At 37.3% G+C, this 22,589-nt stretch overlaps 2 protein-coding genes across 4 annotated transcripts in view; one reads left to right on the top strand and one right to left on the bottom strand.

Annotated features, from left to right (window-relative positions):
• Positions 1 to 6,531, bottom strand: part of homer3b (homer scaffold protein 3b) — a 49,284-nt gene extending 42,753 nt beyond the window's left edge. Inside the window, exons 1-2 of one of the 3 annotated variants that reach the window (XR_001663118.1) lie at positions 6,139 to 6,531; positions 3,247 to 3,292 (exon numbers count right to left, since the gene is read on the bottom strand). Coding sequence is in view for 2 of the 3 variants with exons in the window: in XM_016675562.1 (XP_016531048.1) it covers positions 3,247 to 3,269 (23 nt within the window). In the remaining variant the exon portion in view is untranslated. The remainder of the gene's footprint in view (positions 1 to 3,246; positions 3,293 to 6,138) is intronic. The other 2 variants (XM_016675562.1, XM_007560521.2) reach the window with 2 other exon arrangements.
• Positions 6,532 to 13,526: 6,995 nt separating this feature from the next.
• On the top strand, positions 13,527 to 21,924 carry ddx49 (DEAD (Asp-Glu-Ala-Asp) box polypeptide 49). The gene is made up of 13 exons (XM_007560523.2): positions 13,527 to 13,801; positions 14,579 to 14,702; positions 15,596 to 15,681; positions 15,854 to 15,975; positions 16,888 to 17,075; positions 17,964 to 18,104; positions 18,624 to 18,699; positions 19,208 to 19,284; positions 19,363 to 19,460; positions 19,556 to 19,630; positions 20,086 to 20,174; positions 20,295 to 20,366; positions 21,695 to 21,924. The coding sequence occupies exons 1-13, from the start codon at positions 13,687 to 13,689 to the stop codon at positions 21,857 to 21,859; spliced, it is 1,428 nt and encodes a 475-aa protein (XP_007560585.1). The 5' UTR covers positions 13,527 to 13,686; the 3' UTR covers positions 21,860 to 21,924.
• Positions 21,925 to 22,589: the final 665 nt, after the last annotated feature.

Genomic DNA, 22,589 nt, shown 5'->3' with positions numbered 1-22,589 from the left:
AAAGTACAGCGTCATAAAAATATCCCTAAAAGTGCATTTTTTAAGTAAATGTAATTAGTTTCTACCCTCCTATTTCTGGTCCAGAAATCATTTGGCAACATGAAGTTGAACCTGAATTTCAGGTTGGTAATGTAGCGAAGGACTTTCTCTCACATTTCTTAGGCATCTTGGCCGATTTAATTCAGCTCTGTCCAAATCTAAACTGGATTTTTCTACAACATATGCAGATTCTGTGAAGCAGCTGGTAATGTGCGATTAAAAACTCAAAATATTAACCAGACTCACTTCCAAACCGAACCAGGAACAGTAGCCATTCTCTTTCCACACCATCCCACTCGATTTTCATCTACCTTCAGTGCTCCGTCTGGGATTTCTCCCATTGAACTCAAATTCTCTGATTGAATTTCAACCGGGCCAATCAGCAAACAGAAGTGAACGATTATGTCGATTTTCTTCAATGTTTTAGAACTGTAGTCTGTTACGATTGTCATGTATTATTTTATTGATTATTCTGATGATTAATGAAATAAAAAAAACTAGAGCATTCTGCGGATTTTTCATTTACCCACTTAAGCCTTTTATGAAATATTAGAAATACAAATAATTAAATTCCTTTGTCAAATAAGTAAAAATGTATTGCCTAAAACGCAGTGACAAGGCATTCCTTTAGTGAACGCTTTAAGATTTAAACGCAGATACTTCTGCTTTGATGTGGTTGGAAGTAACAATAAACCTGTAGGTTTAAAATCAGTACAGGGTGGCATAAATAGCCATTTATAATTTAGAATCAAAAGGAAAAAAAACAGGCTTGTATTTTGTTGGCAAAAACAAACATTTTCTTTCATGCAGTAGATAGTCAACATAAATAATTTTATTTTAGGTGTGTAGATGCAGTTAGTCAGCGTGGGCTCAATTCACCGCCTCGTTTCTGTCATATCTCATTCAGACCTAGATCTATATCCTAACAGTGTTCAAAAACAAAAGGTAAAGGTAATTTTATTTATATAGCACATTTTCAGCAAAAAGGCAATACAAAGTGCTTTACAGGAAAAGCTCTGCAACTCACCCCGAGAAACTTTCCACCGGTATCTTCAGGCTTTCTTTTTAGTGACCCAGTCTTATTTATTAAACCATTATTGTTTTTAAACCCGACCCGTTAGTAAGCGAGCTGTAGCGCTGCACTTTGAGATGACGTAACGGCAAAGTGCAGTACCTCGCGGACCACTAGGGGGAGCCAGCGGAACAACAGTGGTTGAGAAAGACAGAAGAAGGGGAAAAAGAACGCTTGGGCAGCTGACGTCATCATGAGCTAACGTCTTTCAGGTCTGTATCTCCCACATTTAGGTCAACTTCACAATAGGACCACCAGGCCTAAAGAATCACAGCCTCTATCTCACTCTGCCATGTAATTCTGTCTAACGCAGCATCTTCACTCACTGCTCCGCCTGCCAGACGCTAAAGCAAAAATCTGCAACATTATGGCTCCTCTGGTGCCTCTTCTACCATCACCTTTTAAACTGAATCATTCACCTTTGGTACTACAACTTGTGTTGTCAGTGAGTGTAAATTTACACCCCCAAAACAAAGTCTTACCAAGTATTTTTGGTACTTTCTTGTGCAAAGATCATAGTACAGGTGAAATAAGGTAAAACTAAATTCAAAGTAAGTTTTTAGTAAGATAAATAAGCTTGTTTTAAGTCAATAATTCTTTAATATAAAAAACAAAAGGCTTTTATTAAAGACCTTTCATTTTATAGGTGGAAAAAATCTGCCAGTGGACCTAATACTTGGTTATTGTCTCATTTCAACTGTACTACATTTGAAATATAAATTGCGACAGATCAACAATTTTGTCATGTTCCTGCAAAATCCCAAAATCCTACCAAGTATTTTAGTCTAATTATAGGGAAAATATTGTAGTACACTTGAAATAAGACAAAACTAACTGAAAAGTACCTTTTCATCTAACTTTTCAGCTTGCTTTAAGTAATCAATTCCTTAATATTGTTTTTAAAAAAGTACTAGCTCAACTCCTGGGTTATATTTTTTAAATATATTATTGAAATAATCTGCCTGAGGAACCTGACCTTTTTCATCATTAAGGAATTATTCACTTAAAATAAGCTCCTATTTCTTTTCAGCAAGAAAAGTTACAACTTTTACAACTTTTACTTGCAAGTCAGTTTTTCCTTATTTAAAGTGTAAAAGTTAAAAAGGGTTTTTTTTTAAGTTTTGATGTTGAAATAGCTTGTGTGGTATGGTATTTTGTTATGTCTTTTTGTAATAATTGTAAGACCTTAAATACACAAATAAACAAATATTCCCACTAAAAACTAGACCAAAAATACTTGGTAAAGTTGTGTGTTTTGCATTGTAAGCTACAATATTGTGATACTTTTTTTTTTAGCCATATCACCTAAAAAACTCAAAGGTAAAATCATATTTAAACTGTCTTGTTTTTATTTTCTGTAAACTGAAAATATGCAAACAAGAACAGTTTCCGTCAGTCGGCATAAGCAGCAACTTTTTGCTTGGATTAGCACATATAATTTGGTTCGCTGCACATTCAAACAGCCCTACATATCCATTAATCAGCTGTAGTTATTTTAAACATGAAGGTCTGACATGCAAAGCGAGTCTGATGAGCTGCGTAAGGAAACCGGCAGCAGATGGAGCGGCAGCGGATCCGCTGACAGGAGGACGAAACACGATAAAAGGGACATCAGGCGACGACAGCAGGAGTTGCACTGACAACATCTGCACAACACGACAAGCACGAAGCGTCTGCAGCGGCTCGGATGCAGTTTCCACAGACACTCAGGGAAGGATTAACATCACAGCAATGGGATGATGGAGGATTCGCTTCATCAATGTTTCATAAAGCAGGGATGGGCGGATTATTCCCAATACCTGATGTTAAACTTTTGAGCTTCAAACCAAACGATTTCAAACTCAAAAGGTTTTTTCTGTCTTTCTTGGATTTTGTGGTATTGTTGACATCTCCAATGATAGTTCCCTAAACTATGACACAAACCCATCTTTCTTTCACACTAATAATGCTAAATTTATAATCACCCACTAATACATCATACATGGACAACTTGGTTCTCGTAAACAGTTTTAGGGAGGGAGATTTTAGCGCTTCAGAGATTTTGAAGCATTTTTTTTGGATATTTTTGGACATTTTGGTCATCGCCCATCCCTGACATGCAGAACCACGACACAGACACGGCGGCGGGTTTCTACCTCTCACGGTGTCGCGGGTACATTTTACAGCTCTCAGATACCTCCGCTGCAGCACAACCAGAAGAAAGAAAGTCCACAGTGTTAGGCGAACTGGAGCGTCATATAAAGCAATACAGTCGTTATTGGTTTTCTGCCGTTAATTCTCGGTTTCGGTTCCTAACTTTTCCACAGAGAGAAGTTTCACGTTTGAAGTGGCATTAACAGGATTTAGGTCAGATGTGCTTAGGAAGGGGAAAAAAAACTTTTAAGAATACAGTTATAGCTTTGCTTTGAAGATCAAAATGTGCATAAATACCAGAGAAAAGCTCAGACAAGAAGAATTAAAGCTCCTCTGTAAAACTGAACTTATCTGACATTATTTCCACTAAATATCCGTTTGTTGAAGTCGTTCGCAGAGATTTGCAGCTTTGGGTTTTGAAAATGTGAAAATGTATTACAGTGGACTTAAGGTACACAATATGAGCTTATCGCATAGTTTTAGCCAAGTTAAACATGACATCGTTTAAACTGACCCACCAGAACCAGGTGGCTCATCTGGATAAAAGTGTGCAGAGTTAAAACTGAGTGAATCAAATACGATGTTTAACACCAGCGTTACTTTATGTAGTTTAATCCTCTGAGGCGATAGAGACCATAGCATCTATCCTAAATTAAAAAGTTATTTCCTATTCATCATCTGTATTTTAAAATGCCTGATTTCTGACTAAGACTTGTTTTTTTGAGACGTGTAGCATGCTGACTACGTCACAGGCTCCTGTGAATCTCCTGAGAGCCGTCATGCAGTTTTCAGAACAGCACAGAGGAAAACTCTGACTCTGCTGAAAAACTTTTCAAATGTACAGATGAAGGCAGCATTTTACATGTAATGTTTGGAAGCAGATTGTATTTATGCATCGTGTTCTGTGTTTTCTTGCTTGACGTTCGTCCACAGATGCATCATTATCATCTTCTTTCTTTTGGAAGCAATAAAATGTAAGAAACCACCCAGAAGGAGATGCATTTACTATAGATGGATGTTGGCTAAGCATTCAGTTTTAACCAGGGTCAGAGTCTGCGTCAGAGTAAAGTTGCTCTGGTTCGTCCAATTCTGCCTGGCAGTGAAAAAAATACACACGTTTGTGTTTCAGAAATCTTTGAGCAAAGAAATCAGACCTACTCACTCTGCAGCGAAGGGCGGACCAGTCCAGTCCTGGAGAGTGAAAGTCCTGCAGCGTTTAGATAAATCTGTGCTCCAACACACCTGAACCAAACGAACGGCTCGTTAACCGGCCTGCGCAGAGCTGATGGAGCAGGGACACGTCTAAAACTGAAGGACTGTTAGCTCTGGTGCTAATTGTGCTAACCTCACTAATCTTGCTAATTGCTAAGATGCTAACAACGACGTTTAAGTCTGTTTGTTTGATGAATTAAGTGAAAGCTTGTTTAACTGCAGAGCTGTGTAACTTCAACCAATCCTCTGGTTGTAATATGAACATTTGTTGATTTAAAAATCCAGCATTTAACTATGAATCACAGATTTTCTCTCCAATATTAAGTCGGATGTCTCTACTTGTTTGAAACTAACTTATGGAAAGAAAAAAATTGTGTTTTGCGACATAATTCACTCTGGAAGAAATGGAAAAGATTAATTAATCTTTCATTAATCTTTTATGAAAGATTAATGAAAGATTAATCTTTCATAAAAAAGATTAATCTTTTTTATGAAAGATTAATCTTTCATAAAAAAGATTTTTACTGCATGTCCTTCTATGCAGTAAAGGAAATGTGTTGGTAGGTCTGTCTGAACAAGTAATTAATGGCATGATAAATTAAGATAAGCTTGATAATTTCCATTCTGATGATTAATATTTTTCTACTTTTTAATGCCTCAAACTTGCATTGTTAGCCACTATCAAAATATTACATTTAAATTGTCTCAGAACAACAATAATATTGTTTATCACGATAATATGTGGGACAGTTTATCATCCAGTAAAATTTGTTATTGTGACAGGCCAAAGTGTTGGTTGGATTTTATTCTTATGGATGGTTCAAAAACCTGGAATATTTTCAGAAACACAACTCTGGGATTATTCTTATGGTAAAAATCTGAACAATGTTTAATCTAGAGTCATTTGTGTATGTAAAAATTAGAATAAGCAAAATTTGGGAGCATTTCAGAGCTTCGACCACAACACATCTTTAATCATGTTTATTTAAATTTCAATTAATTCTACAAATATTTTCACTAATCCAAAAGGGAAATCAGTTAAAAAATGAAAATACAACCTAAAAAACTCCTAATCTGTGCAGGTAACTGAGTCCCATTATGGAGACCCAAAGGGGGGATTTATGTGAGTTTTAGCTGCAGGCTAGTATATGAAATATTTACGGCTCCAACTCAGACGCAGAGTCAAATAGACGGAGATTCCCAAAGCAAACCCCAGCCGGGATCCTCTGCTCAGAAATCGGATGGGAAATGATCCAAAGGCTCCCGGTGTGTCTGTGAAGCTGAGGCTGAAAAAGTAATTTATTCTGAAGGTGCTTAACTGGCCTCTAGGATCAACATCCCAGGTAGAGCAGAGGAAGCTGCGGAGTGATCGCAAAGGCAGTAAATTAATCATACCGTCAATTTGACCTTTTTGCGGTCACAACTGTCATTAAGGTTTAAACAGAGACGTGAGGAAAGTAGGTCAGCTCTGCGTGAAGGATCCCCCTCTCCGAGATGTCTTTTATGGTTTAAACAAAGAAAAAAGCCCAGCGTCTCACACAGACTGATTGGAATTACTTCAATGCTGCAGTTAAACCCGATCAATTATGTTGATTCCCTCAGAAAAATAAACAAAGTTCACTTTCACACATTTAGCATTTTCTGGAGGGATCTGAAAGGATCTTATCAGATCTCTAACTCACCCCATGCTCCGATGATCTGGATGCTGATTATTTTAGCAGTTGTTCCTGTCAAAAGTCCGTCCGGCCCGGTTTCTCCTCTCTCCAAAAAGCTGACTTTCTTCCTGAAATCCTTTCCTCGCGTTACATTTCTCAAGAGTAAAAACACAAGTCACTTCCGACTCCAGATCCCCCCGTTTCCCTCCCAACCGCACTTCTCTCCTCTGAAGTCAGGCAGTGTTTCTCCAGCCTGCCTGCCTGCCCGCCTGCCTGCCGTCCTTTGTCCGCGGGTTTCCACAGCCGGTAGCGCCGCGGATCCGTCGTGCCCGTGCGTAATTACGCACGATGAACGTTTGGCTCAGCTGTGCGGGCGGAACAGACGCAGGAATGTCGATGGAAGTCGGGCAGCGGACCGCTTCTAGCTCCGACCTCCTCCAGAACTTGTGTGCCCTGCTCTCCCCTCCCGCTTCCGAGCCCGATCACACTGGGATCCCATTCAGCAACCTCAGAGGGGCTGTGGGGCCTCCACAGCGCCACCTGACGGACACAATGCGAAGAGACGCTCCAAGCCTCGGAAACGTCAGTCTGAAATCAGCAGTTTGGTAGCAACTAGTTACATTTACCTAGTTACATTTACTAGAGTAACGTTTGGGGGAAAATTTAGTTTTCAGAGTATTTTCACTACACTGTACTTTTTATTTTTACTTGAATAAAATTTCTGTATTCTCTACTCCTTCACTGTAAAACATTTGAGCCACATTTAATTGTGTCTACTATCTACTCTTTAAGTCAAATAAATTTAAAGTTTTAGATTTTGAACCTAAGTGGGTGAGTTTGTGAAAGATAAACTTACAGTAATAAGTTGTTTTAATATTTGTATTAATTCTGTCAGACCTCCAAAAGTTGAATAAACTGGAGGTTTTAGGTCAGCACTTAAAAAAAGCTGAAAGAAGAAAAACACAGGAGTGGGAGCTATTTCCCAGAATGCTTAGCGGCATGTTCGTGTATCCTGAGATGGAAGTGCGTTACATTGATCCGACTCTTGTTTTTATTAAGATAAATGTTTATTTTTATGTCCTGTTCACACTAAATGTTTCTGAGCTGAATTCTTTGTGTTTAATCAAATTAATGATCAGATCAGAAATTTTGTTCGTGGAATTTGAAACAAGAATTTAAATTATCCTAAAGTAAAATAAGTAGTTGTTTTAACTTGACAATGTGAGTGAAGATAGCAAAATCTGCTCTTTAACTGGTGAGAGCAGATTTTTATCTTCCATATTGTGAAATAATTATTTGGATTAAATTGCAGCATTAAGTTAAAACTTACAATTCAAGATTAATTAACTTTATTAACAATGTTTAGACAACTTGTGTCTTATTGAATAAACTTCATAAACTTTAATTTCTGAGTTAAAACCAAAACAATTTTCTTGTTGTCTTAAATTGCATTTTCAAGGCATCAGGTGGATTTTCATGTTCAGGATAAACCATTTTCAGATGTTTTACAGTCTGAATGAAAAACAATTAATCAAAAATTCACTAGACACAGACACATTACCTGCCGTTTTTGTTAAAGTTTCATAAGTTTTCTATTTAAAGAAACTGATCTGGAAACATTTTCTTGTGTTTTATTCCAATGTGTTGAATCTTCTCTTCTGTTTCCAAGCAAATAAATGGAAAATTGAGGGGGAAAAACTAAATTTTGGGATAACTGAAATGAATTTTGACTAGCGTCTCTTTTTGTGTTCCAGTTAGGAATCGAGGTCACAGAACCGGGCCTCTTGAGGTCCAGTTCGAGCTTTCCGTGGTGATTTACGGAGCCATTCGCTGGAGCCGGTCAGCAGAGCTGTCCACCGGGAAACTTTACGGCGCTTCATCCGCTGCTGAAAGGTTTTATGGAGACGCGGATTTCATTTTCCAGCAGAACTTGGCACCAGCCCACATGGTCAGCGGAACCAGCGCCTGCCTCGGTTGCCATGGTAGCGCATGACGCAAACCGCCCGGATAGAAACAGAGAGGAGCGATGGAGTTTAACCAGAGGGGGCCCAAAGGGTGGCCCGGGGGCCATTTGTGGCCCTTGAAGTTATTTTGTTTGGCCTTAACCAATTGTTGACTGTTCTATTGATTTGTATTTTTGTGTTTTTATGATGTAAAGCAATTTGAAATGCTTTGTTGCTGAAAGGTGATATACAAATAAAATTTTATTGATTGATAAAAATAGACCAAAAATACTTGGTAAAATTGTCTCTTTTTGCAGCGTTCAGAGCTTCTGTCTGGTGGAAAAAAGTCACATCATTCATATCTCTCAGTACATTCAAATATGAATCTGTGTAAAAAATTATTCCTTTGTTGTTAGAGATGATTTTTTAATGCATTAGTGCAGCAGGATCAGCCCTGATTCAAAATATCTGCAGTGGAGTTTTGGAGGCTCAGATGTGGAGGAAGAGCGCGGTAATCGTCCTGCTCAGTGGCCCGTTTCAGCGGCGCAGCTGACTGCTCCTCTGGGCTGCAGAGAGGCAGCATGGGAACATCGGATCTCTGCCTCACAGAACCAGAAACCACTGAGGCTGCTGGTTTGCAGAACCGACGCTTCTTCGTTGGTTTTGGTCAGTTTGCAGCACAGCTGGACGCTCTGGGAGAGACGGCGCTAAATGTCCAGGCGTATGCCTGCAGCACAGAGGAAATAATCAGCTGCAGGAGACAGAGTGTGCAGACTGTCTCTGCAGGGATCTTCATCCCTCTTTAGTCAAACAGCGGATGAGTCACACAAGTTTACATCCAGGGGAACAAAAATGTGCCCAATCAGAGAAATGTTTCCTTTTTAAAACGTTTAACGAGATAAGACTGTTCTTTCTGGTCATCTGCAGATTTTAACAGAGAAAATCTTCACTGTGTTTCTGCTGTTTCATAGAGTTTATCCTCAGTAAGGGAAATGGACCGGAACCAGATGGAGATCAGCTGTTTGGATGACACCTGGAGAATATTCTGCTTCTTCGCCTCTAAAATTTCCAGCGTCGCTGTTTGCAGTGTTTTGAATTGTTATCCATCTGTTTGGTGAAATTAAGTTTAAAAACATGATATAGTCACAAATTAACAAATAATAAACATTTAATTTTCTGAAATGCCATCATGAAAATAATCAATATACATCAAAGGTTGATCAATTTTCCATTTACTATTAATCAAAAGTGATTCTAACCAGCCGGGTTCTTAGTCTAGATTTAAAGGCAGTCAGTGTTTCGACTGTTTTGCAGTTTTCTGGAAGTTTGTGCCAGATTTGTGGTGCATAGAAGCTGAATGCTGATTCTCCATGTTTGGTTCTGAGGATGCAGAACCAGAACCAGAAGACCTGAGGGAATCTGGAAGGTTGCTATGACAACAGCAGATCTTTAATGTATGGTGGTGCAGAACCGTTCAGTGATTTATAAACTAACAGCAGTATGTTAAAGTCTCTGAGCTGCAGGGAGCCAGTGAAGGGAGGGACTGTGTGATGTGCTCTAACTTCCTGGTTTTAGTCAGAACACCAGCAGCAGCATTTTGGATCAGCTGCAGCTGGAGGACTGGTTTCTTAGGCAGACCTGAGAAGACGCTGGTGCAGCAATCAATGACAGAGTTGGTAGAAACTAGTTACATTTACTCGGTTACATTTAACTGAGTAACTTTTTGGAAAGAACTTACTTTTAGTGCTTGGATGTGTTCAGGGTCATCCGGTGACGTCGTGAAGCAGAGCTTCGTGTCGTAGTTGGGTTTCTGTCCAGTCAGGGATGAATCGGAGCAGGCCGGATATCTCCGTACTCGTCAGCGTTCCTCCAGCTGCTCCTGCCACATGTGGGACCCAAAACATCTGGAGTGCATGTGTGCTCTCATCAGCACAGATGAGGATCTCCATGCATGGACTGAGTTTCATTTTGTTTCATTTCCCCATCAGAGACCGTTTCCAACCTTTCCAGTTGTTTACCTTCCAGGTTTTGTGAGTCACTGATGCTTTTCACCTTGTGCTGCTCCTTCTGAATGAAAATCCCTCATTATGTCCAGAGTCGGTAATGACAGACTCATCTATTGGAGAGTTTTTCTCCTGCCTGCATGTCCTGAAGCATTTTTGATTTGAACATGACAGAAATCCTGTCATCATCACTGTTTTCTGAATGTCCTCCCTTTTTAATCTTGTCGATTTTGCTGTTGCTTTTTTCTCTCTGAGTACAAACAAATAATGATTTGTCCACTTCTGCTTTTACGTTTGATTGATTTATTTTGTTGTTGCAACTAAAAAGACCGTTTTCAGCTCATCAAAACAACTTCATGTGCAAATGCTGACCTTTCAGCAGCCTGAACGTGTCTCTGAAAAATATTCTGTCAAATCTAAAATTACATTTGAGTCCCTGGAAGACAAAGGTTTGTGCATGTTCTCATCAGACACGGCTAAAAAAAAGAAGAAGCATGAATTAAATGTTGCTTTGAAACATTTAACTGAAATACAACAACGAAGAAGCAGAACAATAAAATTAGATTTAGACGTTTTTTGAATAATAAATCATATTATTGTTTCTAGTTTAACCTGAAAACTTGAGATCAGTTTGTAAATCTTCATTAATCAGGACTGAAAAATATTAAATAATACTGCAGCTTACAAACAAAAATATCTTATAAGGTACCATGGCATATTAAGACCTTTGTACAAAGAAAAAAAAAGAAGTAAATCTGCCAAAAAATTCAAAACTTTTTAGATTAATTTCAGAATTTCTTTTAGAAAAACATAATACAATTTCTGAGCTTTGAAAGTAAAAATATGAGAGAAAAAACTTAGAAAATTTGAATTTCATCTCAGAAATCTTTAAGAAAGAAACTTTAAAATTTCCAAATGTCAAATTTGGAAATCTCCAAAGTAAAAAATATTAAACTTTTGAAACTCTAAAATTTCCAGGTTTTGGTGATTAATCTCAATTTTTTTAAAGTTTTTCTAGCAAATTTTCGACTTTTCAAACTGAGACGTTTCCACTCTTTTTTTCTTCTGGAAATATCTGCTTTTTCCAGCATTTTTTCTACTTTTGAAGATCCATGTTTTTTTTGTTGTTTTTTTTTTTTTAGAAAATTTAGAGTTTTGTTGGAAACTTACTCATCCTTTTTTATATCTACAATGGCCCAAACAACCCACTGGACTTTAACTACTTATCTTACGAATTTCACAATTTAGACATAAAGCCATAATCTTACAGTTCCTCATTTATTGCATTTCTTTATCTTTATCCTTTCGTTTTGCTTTTGTACGAATGTTAAAACTCGCCTTGACTCGCCTTGAAAGGTATTTTTACAGTGTGTTCCCTGTTATCACACCATTTTGCTTGTTCACGGATCATCTTGCAGGCTGAATTCCTTCATCCTTTACTCTCAAAAATAAAACATGAAGTGATGCAAACCTTCTGTGAAGCAGACTCAACCTAAGATTTTGTTGAAAAATCCTGCAGGTCTTGTCCTTCGCTCGGTCCGTCTGCATGAATCAGTGTGAGCAGCGCGGAGGCTGAGCGAACTGAAGTCAGAGCAGATGGAGACAAACAGAAGGCTGAAAATCCAGGACAGCACTGATCAGTCAATTCTGAATATAACATGACAAATAAAGGTTACTAACATCTTATGTAACACGAGAAAAGGTCGTGAGAAGATAAAAACACTGGGTATTAACTGTGAGGTATTTTGGGGATATTTCTGGTCATTAATCACGGTGAAAATTGAACAACCTCAGAGTTTGATTTCTCTTCTACATGGAGAAAATAAAAAAGTTTTTATCGATCGGAGGCTCTCTGTCGATTTATCTTTAACTCCATAAAAGATGTGTGAGAACGGATGAGTGAGGAATCCTGCTGCAAAAACAAGGTGAATCTGTAAAACTGCTGCATGTATTACATTTCAGGACAGAAACGAAGTGAACATTTGTAAATTATGACACCACAAATCAAGTGAGATGAAATAACAGCTGCTAGGTATTAAGAGCAGCTGCTGAACTGCTTTGAGACGATGAGTATTTAGTGACCTCGTGGTTTTCTACACACTAATGTAGGTCATTGTGGCCATTAGAAAATTAATTTCATCTGATTTCACAGCTGCTCTCATTCAGCTTCAGCTCCATCCTGAACAAAGTCCTTCACCTGGCGGCCATGTTGCTCATATTTCACTCTGAAATACGTCACTGATGTGACCACCTCTGCATAAATATGCCATGATACTCTGGGCTTTGTTTTGTTGCTTTCATCAGATCATTTGAATCTTCGGTCTTTTCAGGTAAACCCTTTTTCTGGCAGCCAATTCAGACACTTCTATAAACTCTAAAATTTGAGGCTTTTTGAGTCCAAGATGGCGGTTCAGGTTGCTTCGCCTTTCCCCTAAACATAAAACTTGGGCTCAATGTTCTTTTTCCTTCAAATCTTTGCATCTGTCAGTAATCTTCCCAAACACAAGATGACTGACTTCAGATAGTCTGGAGATCCTCTTTGAAGCTGTTCCGTATTGATTGGCAGCAATAATCGCTCCACTGAGGTCATTACTGTCGCCTTCATCGTGTTCACATTCACACCTGCTTTTGTAGAGGTGGTTAAATGATTATTATCAATAAAACAAGTGAAATGTATTAACAGTGACTGGCTATTCTAAAGAAACAGCATCGGTGTACTCTTTATTTTTATAACTGCACGGAGAGTCAGAAAATGTATTCTATTATTATTTATTGTCATGATCTATGTGTAACTCATCTCTGCTTTAAATAAAGTATTGTCGCCACCTGCTGGCTTATATTTTTTATTTTTAGTGATTTTATACATTTATACAGTCATGTTTAATTTAAAATTACAATAAAGAAAATATTTGAGGATTACAAGCGTACATTTTTTTGTTGTTGTTGTGGACTATTTATCCCTCATTTGATGTTTCTTCTTAGTGATTTCTATGATTATAATACTGCAATGATTTACGATAGCTACATTAATGCAATTTGATGTGTAAAATAGGCATAGGCCCCGTGCCTTTACCTTTTTACTCAAATTGTTCAAATTGTAGTGTTTTGAAGTGTTGATAATAAATTATTTGATGACTGATTTAATAAATAAAGTATATAAATCAATCAATACACTGTAAATCAGAATGTGCGTTCCGCTTAAGGTCAACTGCCAGATCAAAACGACATTTTGAACATAAAAATTAATAATTATTCCAACATTTGTGTGTTAAAATGTTTTTTGTTTTTTTTATCAGGTGGGTGTAATATTCTGATATTAAATGTATGGTTTTCAGTAACTGTGGGTGTAAATTATTAAAATTAACATTAATAAAGGTTTTCAAGCATCTTACGTCATATAACTCAAACAGATGTACTTACACACGTTTTTTTCTATTAATCATTTGACCAGCAGGGGGCAACAATGAGCGCCCGTCTACTTCCGTAAGCGTCACGTTCTTACGTAGCATCATGGCGGCTATGGAACAAACACGAGGATTCGAGTTTACGCAAAAATAAATAGTGTGTTTTAGCCTAAAAACTCCCATAAATGTAAATTTAGAGTGTTTTTGTATTAATATAATTTGAAAATGAGCGACTTGTCGTCCGTGGGCCTGTCGGACTGGCTGGTGAAGCAATGTAAACAGCTGGGGCTCAACAAACCCACTCCGGTTCAGGAAAACTGCATCCCACCCATCCTGGAAGGTAACAGCTCTTCTGTTTAACTAGAGGATAAAAAGCTGCATTTAGCCCACATTTTACCAGCTTGATTTATGTGTTTATGGTTTAGATGTAATAAAGAAATAACATTAAGCTCTTTTTAAGCCGAATCTACAATCTGTTTTCCCAAAATGTGCAACAGATGGACCAACACGCTCTAATAGCACAAGTGCATAGAGATTTACTAAAATTATTTGGTTGGATATAGTTTTAATTTCACATTTTGTCCCGTTTAAGCTATAAATTTCGATGCATTTTGTTGTTAATACGTTGTCATTTTTAAAGAAACTTGTTTTCTGTCTGTTTTTAGGTTTTAAAGGAAAAACAGAAAACCTTTACAGAAAGGTTTCCGTATGTGGGATGTTGAAACAAATGGGAAAAAAACTGTATATTTTCCAATTTAATGACAAAAAATAGTCTAAAAAATAGATCTAAAACTAGATCTAGTATTTTTAGTGTAATGCTGTCTATCTATGGTTGTGATTGTAATGTGTTAAATGTAAAGCTTTATAAACTTGAGGTCTGGTTTTATGATGGATTTGTCTTTTATTTCAGTCACGGTTTGTTTAACACAGAATCTTATTTTTGGTTTGTCATTTTAAAAGTTATACAAGTTTGAAACAAATAACTGGTCATAATCATTTGTTTAATACACTTATTTATTCTTAGGAAAGAAAAAGGCCCTCAGTTTTAAACATTTTCAGTAGAACCAGTCGCCTTGCGTTTATTCTGGTTCTGACCCAAATCCGGTTCTTCTCTCAGGGCGCGACTGCATGGGCTGTGCCAAGACAGGAAGTGGGAAGACGGCAGCCTTCGTGTTGCCGGTGCTGCAAAAACTGTCGGAGGAGCCGTACGGCATCTTCTGTCTGGTTCTCACTCCCACCAGGTCAGAGGTCACAGATTCACAAGACTCATTCAGTTATCACAGAAGTTTTGTCTCAGCACACAAATAGCATTTATAGTTGAAGTTTTTAAAATACAAAAACAATTCAGAGTGACATTTCACTCTGAATAAAACCACTGAGAGAAAAACAGTTGAATAGAAATATGAATAATAATAATAAAACAAAACAGGGTGAAAACGTTCTTTTTCATCCAAGACCTCAGTGGAACATAGTTACTAGATTTTATTTATTATTCCCGTGTCACTAGTTTTAGCTCCAGATGCTTTTTCAGACTGAGATTTAATGACCTTAGCAGGCAGCTCACAATTTGCATGTTATTTTACTTCCATTTGGGTTTCTGCTGCTTCTAAAAACAGCATAAGAGCTTTAAAAGAAAACTCAAGACGGTTTTTGGCAATAAAAAGTTTTTCAGTGTCTGGAAAATGAGCCGTTTCAAAAACCTTCAGAGGTGGGCTGTTACCTAGCAACAGTAGCATAGCTCCAGCACATTTTGTCAGCTGTTTTCACCGCTGGATGTGTTGTACAATGGCTGCTGGAAAAGAGAAGTGTTTTGTTGTTGACTTACCATCCAGAAACCACTTTCTGAATTCTTGTTTGTGCAGGAGGATCTACTTCTACTTTTCAAAGCTGTACGGTTGCGTAATTGCACACCCAGTAGCACCTTATTCAGATTTAAAGTGACAAGACGCCTTAAAACAGAAAATAGACAGAACTGAACCAACTAAAATCTTATTATCTACGAATGATTTTGTGCAAAAACATGTTTTGCATCGCCCATAGACTAATCCCAAACGTCACTGTTAAAGCAATAAAATCTCTACAGATTCTCTATTTCTGAGTTTTACTTAAAAGCTTGTCATGTGATGTCACGCAGGGAGCTGGCCTATCAGATTGCAGAGCAGTTCAGAGTCCTGGGCAAACCTATGGGTCTGAAAGACTGCATCATCGTCGGAGGAATGGGTAACGTCACGTCAGAACCGGCTGCATCAGAATTCAATAACGCTTGATTTTTGTGTTTAAATGAAGAGAAGGAAACATTTTCCACTTTATTTTACAGAATAAAGTGGAAAATGTTGCTTCCAGTTTAATTTCTGCCTTGTTGTGAGTGACTGGTTTCCTGTCATCTGGACAGACATGGTGACCCAGGCCCTGGAGCTGTCCAACCAGCCTCACGTTGTCGTGGCAACGCCGGGTCGGCTGGCCGACCACATCCGCAGCTCCAACACCTTCAGCATGAGGAAGATCAAGTTCTTGGTGAGAAAAACAAAACTGTAAATATTTGATCACTGATGAAAAAAGATTTAAATCTGTTGCAATTAATCAACTAAATGCATGAAAAATTGAAAGGAGCTCAAAAATTTACATTGTGATTATTAATATTTTTTAAAGAGCAGTTTTGTTTACAGACTGTTCTTTATATTATTTATGGTTTCAGATGCATTTTTTTATTTCTGATTTATTTTTAGTTTTTGGTTGTTTTATTTTGGATATTTTACATATTTTCCAGTTCCAGTGTTAAGTATTATTTATAAAGTTATCGGTCTTCAAAACTGTAATCCTGCATTATTATTAAATATTTTACTTGAAAATGCAGTAAAAATAACAATGTTATTGTTTATCACAATTACTGGGATGATTTATTGTCCAGAATAAAACCATGTTGGAACATTTTACATAAAACTTCTTGTTTCTCTATTTTTGTCACAAAACACGTTTTGCTGGATGATAAATTGTCCCAGAAGTTATTACGATAAATGATATTATTCTTTTGATACCATTTTCAAGTAATGGCATAGTAAAACAAGAACACATTTTCAAAGATGAATAAACTTTAATAATGAACATTTAGCACTGGAAGACATTTTAAATATCCAAAATAAACAAAATGACAAAAATAATTATAAAGTCTCTGTAAACAAAATTGTCCTTATAAAGGTTTAGTTGATTCCAAAGCACCAGACTGAAGAGTTTTATCGTTCAGTTTTTGATACAAAGAGAAAGAAAAGAGAGACATTAAATTAATGAAAATGATTGAATTTGTTTTAATTTATCATGTAATTAATTGATTTATTGCTCTTAAAGCTGAAGTCAGAAACACATAAACCTGAAGTCAAAGTTCCTGAAGCAGTTCTGTTTTTGCCGACTCTCTCTGTGCTTTGTCGTCAGATTTTGGACGAAGCGGACCGGCTGCTGGAGCAGGGCTGCACCGACTTCACCAAAGACCTGGAGGTGATCCTGAGCGTGTTGCCGGCCAAACGCCAGACGCTGCTGTTCAGCGCCACGCTCACCGACACCCTGCAGGAGCTGAAGAGCATCGCCTTGAACAAGCCGTTCTTCTGGGAGAGCACGTCCGAGTGAGTCGACCCGACAGTTATCACCGTCTGGAACCGCCAAGCGAAGTCCAACCTTATCAGTTAAAGTTCCCACCTCAGGGGATGTTGGGGGAAGAAACCTGGAAACTTTTGAGTCAAATGTAATGAAAACACTGAATGCAAGCTTAGTAGGTTTTTATTTGTAGAAAGAAATTAATATTCCTTCCACTTCACAAATATAGACCAGTTTGTTTTGGTCTTTCATGTAAAATCCTGCTAAATACTTTGACGGGTTTTTTATGCTGAACTTGAATTTAAAAAGGAGTTGAGAGAGAAAACTGCTATTATTCTTTCACTGTTTGTAAACTCATGCATTGTGGTTGTTTTCAATGAGGCTGCAGCTTTTGATTACTTCTGAAATCAGTCATTCTGACAATCGGATAAAAAAATTACCACATTCTGCAGATTTTTTATTTATCCACTTAAGCTTCATTTTTAAAATACTTGAAATGCATAAAAATTCAAATAAATAATTATATCCCTTTCCTAAATAGGTAAATAAGAATTTTATTGCCTAAAATGCAGAAACAACATTTTTTTAGTGAACATTTGTAGCAAAGAATGTGCAGCTAAAAATACTTCTGGCATCAACACTTTATTGATTTAATATCAATACAGTGGAGGACTGATCTTTGATTATTGTTTTGGTTAACTGATTAGTAACTAGATAGCAAAAGATAAAGTTAAAACTTGAGAACCTTTTGGTAGAACATATTTACAGACAAAAGGTTTTTAAAAAGAAAAAGTGAATATTTTATGTAGTTTTTGCTCTGACTGTTTTTTTTCTGCGTCTGTTTACTCCAGTTAACCAGCTACTAAATTAGTTTTATTTTAATAATCGATTAATTATTGGTATATTGTTGGTGTCAGGACGCGGACAGTGGAGGAGCTGGACCAGAGGTACATCCTGACCCCAGAGAAGGTGAAGGACGCCTACCTGGTCCACCTGATCCAGACGTTCACAGACCAGCATGACGACTGGTCCATCATCATCTTCACCAACACCTGCAAGTACGGAGCCACAAACATGCCGAGTTTAATTATTTAGACTTGTTATCTGTAGGTCTATGGAAGATGCTAAAAAATGTATTTTACTTCCTTGTTTTGTACAAAGTAGCTCATAAAAAGATTTCTGAAATTAAATGAGAGAAACTTTCGTCTCAGTATTCTGCAATCTGGCTTTATGGATCCGTACATCAAATAAACCTTAAATGTGGAATAATTGTTGAGGAGTTAAAACTGTGTTTTTCAAAAAAGCATTAAAATCATTTGTTAAACAAATGCATTAAGGATTGATTATGACTATTTTCCTTTATGAATTTATCTACCAGATAAACGTGACTCAGCTTGTGATCTCACCATTGAGAGGAATTTAAATATTGTTTTTCTATTTCTGTATTAGTTTTGTCAATTTTTTCACCCTTTTTTTGTTTTCTGATTTGTGTATGAATAAGTTAAAAATAAGTAATAATTGAAAGTGCATTTTGATCTGTCAGGCAGAGAAAAATGAATCATTAAATAATTTTTCAGGAGCTGCCAGATTCTGACGATGATGCTGCAGGCGTTCAACTTTCCTACCATCTGTCTGCACTCCATGATGAAACAGGTGAGGCTGATCAGGACAATCGATCAGAAACGTCAATTATGACGTCAACGACTAACTTCACCCAAATCTGCAGTTTCTGATCAGTTACACTGCAAAAAATCAAAATTTTTTCCAACTAATTTTGATATAGTTTCTACTGCAAATATATTAATTACAGAAAATAAGACAAAATTTACCTAGAAATTATTTTTAAGCAACATAAATGTGATTCCAATCAATAATTCCTTAATATTGATCCTCTGGCAGATTGTTTCACTTTAGGGATCTTATAAAATAATCTCCCAATGGAACTACAACTTTTTCAATAAAATTAAGGACTTATTTACTTAAAACAAGCTCCTATGTCTTGCTAAAAAGTTACTGTTAAGTTTGTCTCATTTTAATTGTATTAAGTTACTTGCACTAGAAACTAGACCAAAAATATTTGGTAGGATTTTGTATTTTTGCAGTGTACTCTTGCCAGAGAAATTATTATTTAAAATAAATGGTCGCCATTTTGTTTCTCCAGAAACAACGATTCGCCAACCTGGCCAAGTTCAAGGCCAGCGTCTATAAAATCCTGATCGCGACGGATGTGGCTGCCAGGTGAATTATGGCGGCTTGGACTCGGTTCTGGACGGCCATCGGGTTTGTTCTGACGGTTTCTGTTTGCTCTGATTTTAGGGGTTTGGATATTCCCACAGTCCAGGTCGTCATCAACCATAACACCCCAGGACTTCCCAAGATCTACATCCACAGAGTCGGGAGAACAGCCAGAGCAGGTAGCAGGCTGGTTTACGCCAACATCACGGCGGCCATGTTTAATCCACTCCAAACTGATTGATTGGATGAATAAACGTCATTTTCTTCTTTGTAGGGAGGAACGGAGTGTCAATCACACTGGTGACGCAGTACGACATCCATCTGGTGCATTCGATCGAGGAGCAGACGAGTAAGTCTGAATGTTATTATAGTAAACTAAAATAAATGGGGGGAAAACTATAACTAACTGGAACTGTACTGTGTGTTTATATAACTAGCCAAAGTTATATGCTGAGCTTACAGGTATAATATCCTTTGTTTAATTGGTAATCAGTTTTGTGGTGTAAAACTTTAATATGACTATTAATCTAATGTTGAATATATTACCTAGATAAAATTTTCCATCACAATCTTCTCGTTTGGTAAGAAAATGTAATATTTTTATATTCCCTCGAATTTTATCTGGTCTCCAGTCTCGTTTTTTGCAGTGGTTTGTGGAAAAGCAGGACGGCTCCTTCGCTCTTTTCCTTCCCCTCAGAAACTTTTCCATTTCACGCTTGCTAAGCTAGCAGGAGGAGCAAAGCAGCTTGATAAATCAATTATTGACCGGACAGTTCAGACAGATTTCATTTATTTTTCCTGCAGAGACGAAGCTGAAGGAGTATCCCATGGAGGAGAAAGAAGTTTTGAAGATCCTCACACAAGTCAACGTGACTCGGCGGGAGTGTGAAATTGTATGTTCTTCTCTTTACACTAAAGATTTATGCATGTTGTCATCTAAAAATAAAAAAAAACATCCTCTAGTTGTTGCTTCATGATGTAAAAATGTGATTTTATTTAAAATTCTGTTTCAGAGGCTGGAATCGACGGACTTTGATGAGAAAAAGGAGATTAACAAGCGGAAGCAGCTGATCCTGGAGGGGAAGGTGACCAACAGCTGCACATGTCACAGATTAATCATTTATTAGTTCAGAAACAGACACGCTGCTAAACTCAGGGGTTTTCCTGCCCATTTAAAAATGGTTTAAAGCTAAAGAAAAATTACCTTTAGCAAGAACTATTTCCCATATTATAAGTTAAAACGTCTTGTTCCACTGGCTGATTTTGTAATTATTACTTATTAAAATGAATATTAAGAAATCATTTACTTAAAACAAACTCCTATTTCATGCTGAAAAGTTACCTTTAAGCTAGTTTTAAATTATTTTAAGTGTACTAAGATATTTTATACCAAAAATACTTGGTAACATTTTGTTTTTGCAGTGTGGAGACTGTAGCCATGGTGCATGTTTTGCTTTACAATTCCTGCGCACAATAAATTAATAATATATATCGCGATAGAAATGTGATAGATAATACATCTGATAGAATATTCACTGATTCAAGTCAGAAGCGCACAGCATTCTGGGGGATGTAGGCAGAGGGAAGGTTTTAACTGCTCACTCTACAGTCTGCTGGGTGGAATCAACTCACTCTTTGGTTACCTAGCAACAGGCTGTAGAATAACTTGTGGTTACCTAGCAACAGCTATAGTAACTTACAGTTTAAGGTTTCTCTACTGTTCCTCATTAAAACGTGGTGAAGTGAAAACTTCATCACGTAATTTCTGTATCCTTTTAATAAAATTTTTGAGTAAATTTAAAATTATATTTTAAAGGATTTGGTTTTAAAATTTAAATAATCAGCTTTGTCAAGTTCCTACTGCTGTTTTGTGGACACTAAAGTTAAAATTAAAAATAAATTCAATTAATAGCCAATGAACTGGCTAATTTAAGCTACTGGTGGCCCACAAAATTTATCAAATGATAAAATTTTATTTAACTAGGCGAGTTATTAAAAACTAATTTTACAATAATGACCATGCAGAAAGATGGAGCAGCTCAGTTTCACCTACAAAAATAAATAAATTTAGGAAATCTGTCTTTAAAAGATCCAAAACATAAAAAGGCCTCCAGACTGTTGCCTATTAAGAGACAGTTTCCAAATTTCTGAGTCATGAATTGTTTTCCAACTTGTTGGCCGAACAAAATAATTTCAAGGGTCACAAATGGCCCGAGCCACACTTTAGACACCCCAGGATTAAGTGAAATCTTTTTTTTTTTTGCATATTGTCCTGTTAAACTAAAATACGTCAGTGTAAATAAAACAGTAGGATCTTTCATTTACCACCTTCTCTCTGTTGAGTGTTGGTGGAAACTGAATCCATTCGTTTTGAAGTTCCTGCCGTTGACTTGCGACCTTTCTGCCGTGTCAGGACCCGGACCTGGAGGCCAAGAGGAAGGCCGAGCTGCAGAAGATCCGGAGCCAGAAGAAGAAGTTCAAGCAGAAAATCCAGGAGAGCATTCAGAGACAGAAACACGAACAGCTGAAGAAGAGAAAACAGACCAAGAACAAAAAGGCAGAGCTGGCCGCATCATGAAAGCTCCTCCTGTGTATATATACGTTTTATTTCTGTATGCAAATAAAGTTCATGTCACCGAGGCTCAAATCGACCACCTTTATTGATTCAGCTACCAAGGGAAACACCGTCTTGTGATAAAACAGCACTGCAAAGAATATCCACTGCTTCAAACGCTATTTACATCACATTAAATCCACGAATTTAATCTCTGAACTCAAATATTCAGATCGGATGCAGATGTCTGAGCAAATCTACTGAATCACTTCTAAAATAAAAATCACTGCGCGTTTCTACCGACCGCCGCTGCGATGATGGAAAAACTACGAAACCATATCAGGGCGGCGTTTTCCATTAAAGCTATCAACATGTTAGGCCTTCGGTGGAGCGGGTTAAAATAATTCATAGCACAGATGAGAGCCGGATGTCAACAAAAACTCTGAGTTAAACATCATCTACCCGGAACAGGATTGTCACATGTCTGCAGACGTGAGAAGCAGGTGAGGGCTACATTCTTACAGGAAGTGCTGCTTACAAAACTACAATCCCATCGGACAGTGTGAGGAGGATACAAAAGTCCAGGTGAGGGAAGGAAAACGGCATCTGCCTCCTTCCTGTAGCCAGCAAAATGCTACAAAAGAGAAATCTGTGTAAAAATGGGCCAAAAACAACAACACCACCCGCTGATCATGATGCACACAGCAGCAACTGATTGAACAACAAAAAGGCTCTCAGATCTCCAGGAAGCTAA

The sequence above is a fragment of the Poecilia formosa genome, unplaced genomic scaffold (genome assembly GCF_000485575.1).
Source record: "Poecilia formosa unplaced genomic scaffold, Poecilia_formosa-5.1.2 Scaffold116, whole genome shotgun sequence".
Taxonomy (NCBI): domain Eukaryota; kingdom Metazoa; phylum Chordata; class Actinopteri; order Cyprinodontiformes; family Poeciliidae; genus Poecilia; species Poecilia formosa.
This window is presented reverse-complemented; position numbering and strand designations above follow the sequence as displayed.